A 3,124-nucleotide genomic window follows, 5' to 3' on the forward strand; every position below is an offset into this window, starting at 1 on the left:
AAATAAATTACTTCATCAAAAAGGAAAAAAACCCAATCAAACCTTTTTGCAAGTGTTTTAAAACCAGTGAGTGAATGAGGGTGAGAAAGTGAAAACAGAGCTTTCTGCAACAGACCACCACCTCTCAGGGTACAGTATATAGATACAAAAAACTAACTAAACTAAAAAAAAAAAGTTAGGTCTTAGTTTTATTCTGGCCCTTATCTATCAGTTTAGAGCAGCAGATAATTGTATTTCCAAGACATAAGGCAGTGTCACTGTTCTTCCAGTCAGAATCAGTCCTCCCAAAGGATGAGCACTATAGCTCATGCAAAATTTTAAATTGATTATGGGTGAGAACCAGCCCTCTTTGTGCACCTTAATGATTCTATGCCTACACAAGAGAAATTTTAAATTGTTTTTCAGTAATACACTTGTTCCTCAAAACCACATAATCACATAATTATTGCCCTTATCTGGTATTATTTAATCTTATAATTCTTTTACAGAAAAGCAACTATAGAAAACAGATATATGTAACCAGGAATCAAATTGTATTCATTAAAAAAACAAACAAACAAACAAACAAAAAACCCACAAAAACCCATAACCATGAATACCAAGTATTTTCCTAAAATAGGTACTAAAACTCCAACTAGTGCTAATATGTAAGTTTTTTTAAAAAGTCTCTTTTTCTTCAGGCACACACTTAAAGGGTAGGAGAAAGGGGAATGAAAATTTCTTGGATAACTTTGGCAAAAAAGTAAATATAGTGAAGAACAGTTCATATATATTTTCTACAGACCACCAGGCAACCCTAAAGACCTCTAGATTCTCCCCCACCCCCATGACAGAGTATCCAAAATAACTTCTTTTTTTTTTGAGACGGAGTCTCGCTCTGTCGCCCAGGCTGGAGTGCAGTGGTGTGATCTTGGCTCTCTGGAACCTCCATCTCCCGGGTTCAAGCGATTCTCCTGCCTCAGCCTCCCGAGTAGCTAGGACTACAGACGTGAGCCACCACGCCCAGCTAATTTTTGTATTTTTAGTAGAGACGGGGTTTCACCACGTTGGCCAGGATGGTCTTGATCTCTTGACCTCGTGATCTGCTCACCTCGGCCTCCCAAAGTGCTGGGATTACAGGCTTGAGCCACCCCGCCTGGCCATAACTTCTAAGAATGTTACAAACTAATGTGGCTCACAACTACCACATAATCAAGAGTTTACTTTCTCCTTGGATTATATAACTAATTTTCTCAATAATTTTTTTTTTAAACAAGAAATCTATTATGGTCAACCCACAATTATCCAAGATTGGAGTTATGCAAGTTAAAAATATTCTTTTTGATGCTTCCCACATTCTCAGCTCTTTAGTAAACAAGGAATACACAAAATGTGAAACTGAAATTCAAGTATTTGGGACAATGAAAATAGCAAAAAGTACTTCTAGTTTAAGTTTGGTTGAGGGAAAGCTAATTATTTAGAATGCGTTTATACATGGTGCACCCATTTTGCTGTTAAGTGTTATTGCCAAGTTCCTTAACTGTAGTAGAAGTTGTTACTACTGTATTGCCTTATGGAAACTGTAATACTTTCAGTGAGAATATCAAACCTAGGTTTTTCTTATCCTAGTGTAATAATTTATATCAACTTCCAGTTAAGTCAGGTAGTAAGAAAAGGAAAGATCACCGAAATAATTTTTTTTTTAACTCGAAAGGATCTCTCAATTTTTCAAAATCAAGTGTATGGATCTTGGCATAGAGACAATACTCCCCTGTCCCCCTTTTGAAGAAGGGAGTTAATTTTTGTCATATTACCAAGGTTTTCATTCATTACAAGACGTCTACCAACGAATCTTTTCCAGATGCATTATTCCCTATGGTTGGTTTATTTTCACTTAATTTATATGAGATCTACTACCGGTAGTTATTCTCAACATCAACTAGTCATCTTTCCCTGGGTCTGAAGTCTAGGATCCTCAAATTCCCAGAGCGATAACTACTTTCAAATCCATAATCTGCTCAATAGCTCTGCCCTTGCAAACAAAAGCTTGTGGTGGTTGGAGGCCCCGCGCGAAAACCTTTAGGTGTTCAAGGACCTGGACTGGCCGCCACGCCACACTAGCCTATTTACAGGAGCAACCACAGGCTCGGGGATACTAGAACCCGCATGCAGTCGGGGAGGAGCCCTGACCCAGCTAGACCAAGCAAACCGGCGCTTTACAAGCTGGCCAGCCTCTGGAGGGGTGCACAGACCGGGGGCGGAGAAGCAGAAAGCCCCTAAAGGGCATGAGTGGCTGGGAGGGTGGGCAGGACAGGCTAAAGTTCATGGAAGCGAGGTGCCCCTCGTGCACGCCTAGGCAACCCGGTCGATGCCACAGGCAGGTACCGGTTCAGGTCGGAGAGGTCGGTCCTCCCAGCCCTCGGGCGCTCATGAGAACGCCTACTGAAGCGGCTCCGAGAGATGGAAACGCACGACTCCGCCACCGCCACCCCCACCCTGTTGCTTACCGGTGCTGCAGCCCCACGAGTCCCAGAGTGATCACATGCGGCACATCCAGCTGCGTGGGCCACTCTCCTGAGGCGATGCACCCGAACACGCCACATTCCTCTCGGACCCCCAACTCCTCCAGCTCCATGTCGCCGCCGAAAGCACGTGGAGGGACCTGCCGCTGCGGCCAAGGTGTAAGCACCAACCAGCCGCAAGCTCAGCCCGTGGAGCTCAGCAGCTCGCGCTCGCCTCAGGCGCTTCCTTCCCGAGGCTGGCCCCAACTACTGCGGCGGCGCGCGCTGTCCCTAGGTGGCGTGGCCAGCTCGGCCCTGCTCCGCCCCCTCCGAGCCCACCAACAAGCGAGGGCGGAGGGGCGGTCTCGCGGCTGAGGGGAGGGGTCACGAATGCTGTAGGGTGGAGCTAGTCTTCCCCTAAGAGCTCTCTGGAAAGCTGTATTTGCTGCACGTGGAAATCTCCGTTATTTGCCAGTACCCAACACTAGCGTAATGGGAATAACGGACTTAACGTCATTTCTCTTTCAGAGCATTTAGCCTTCATATTCCCTTCCCTACATGCTTCCCCCCAGGCCGTCACGACTTGGTATGCTCCAATCTCTGAGCCGCTCCCGCAGCGGAGAAGGGGCCTGGGTATGCGAGCT

The 3,124-nt window shown here is 45.7% G+C and overlaps 1 protein-coding gene across 2 annotated transcripts in view; it reads right to left on the reverse strand.

The window, feature by feature from the left end:
- The window catches only part of PPAT (phosphoribosyl pyrophosphate amidotransferase), a 42,776-nt gene extending 40,008 nt beyond the window's left edge, over positions 1 to 2,768 (reverse strand). For both annotated transcript variants that reach the window (XM_021938597.2, XM_003898861.4), the window contains exon 1: positions 2,487 to 2,768. In XM_021938597.2, coding sequence (XP_021794289.1) covers positions 2,487 to 2,614 — 128 coding nt within the window. In that variant the 5' untranslated portion in view covers positions 2,615 to 2,768. The remainder of the gene's footprint in view (positions 1 to 2,486) is intronic.
- Between the last annotated feature and the right edge of the window lie 356 nt (positions 2,769 to 3,124).

The sequence above is a fragment of the Papio anubis genome, chromosome 3 (genome assembly GCF_008728515.1).
Source record: "Papio anubis isolate 15944 chromosome 3, Panubis1.0, whole genome shotgun sequence".
Classification (NCBI taxonomy): Eukaryota; Metazoa; Chordata; class Mammalia; order Primates; family Cercopithecidae; genus Papio; species Papio anubis.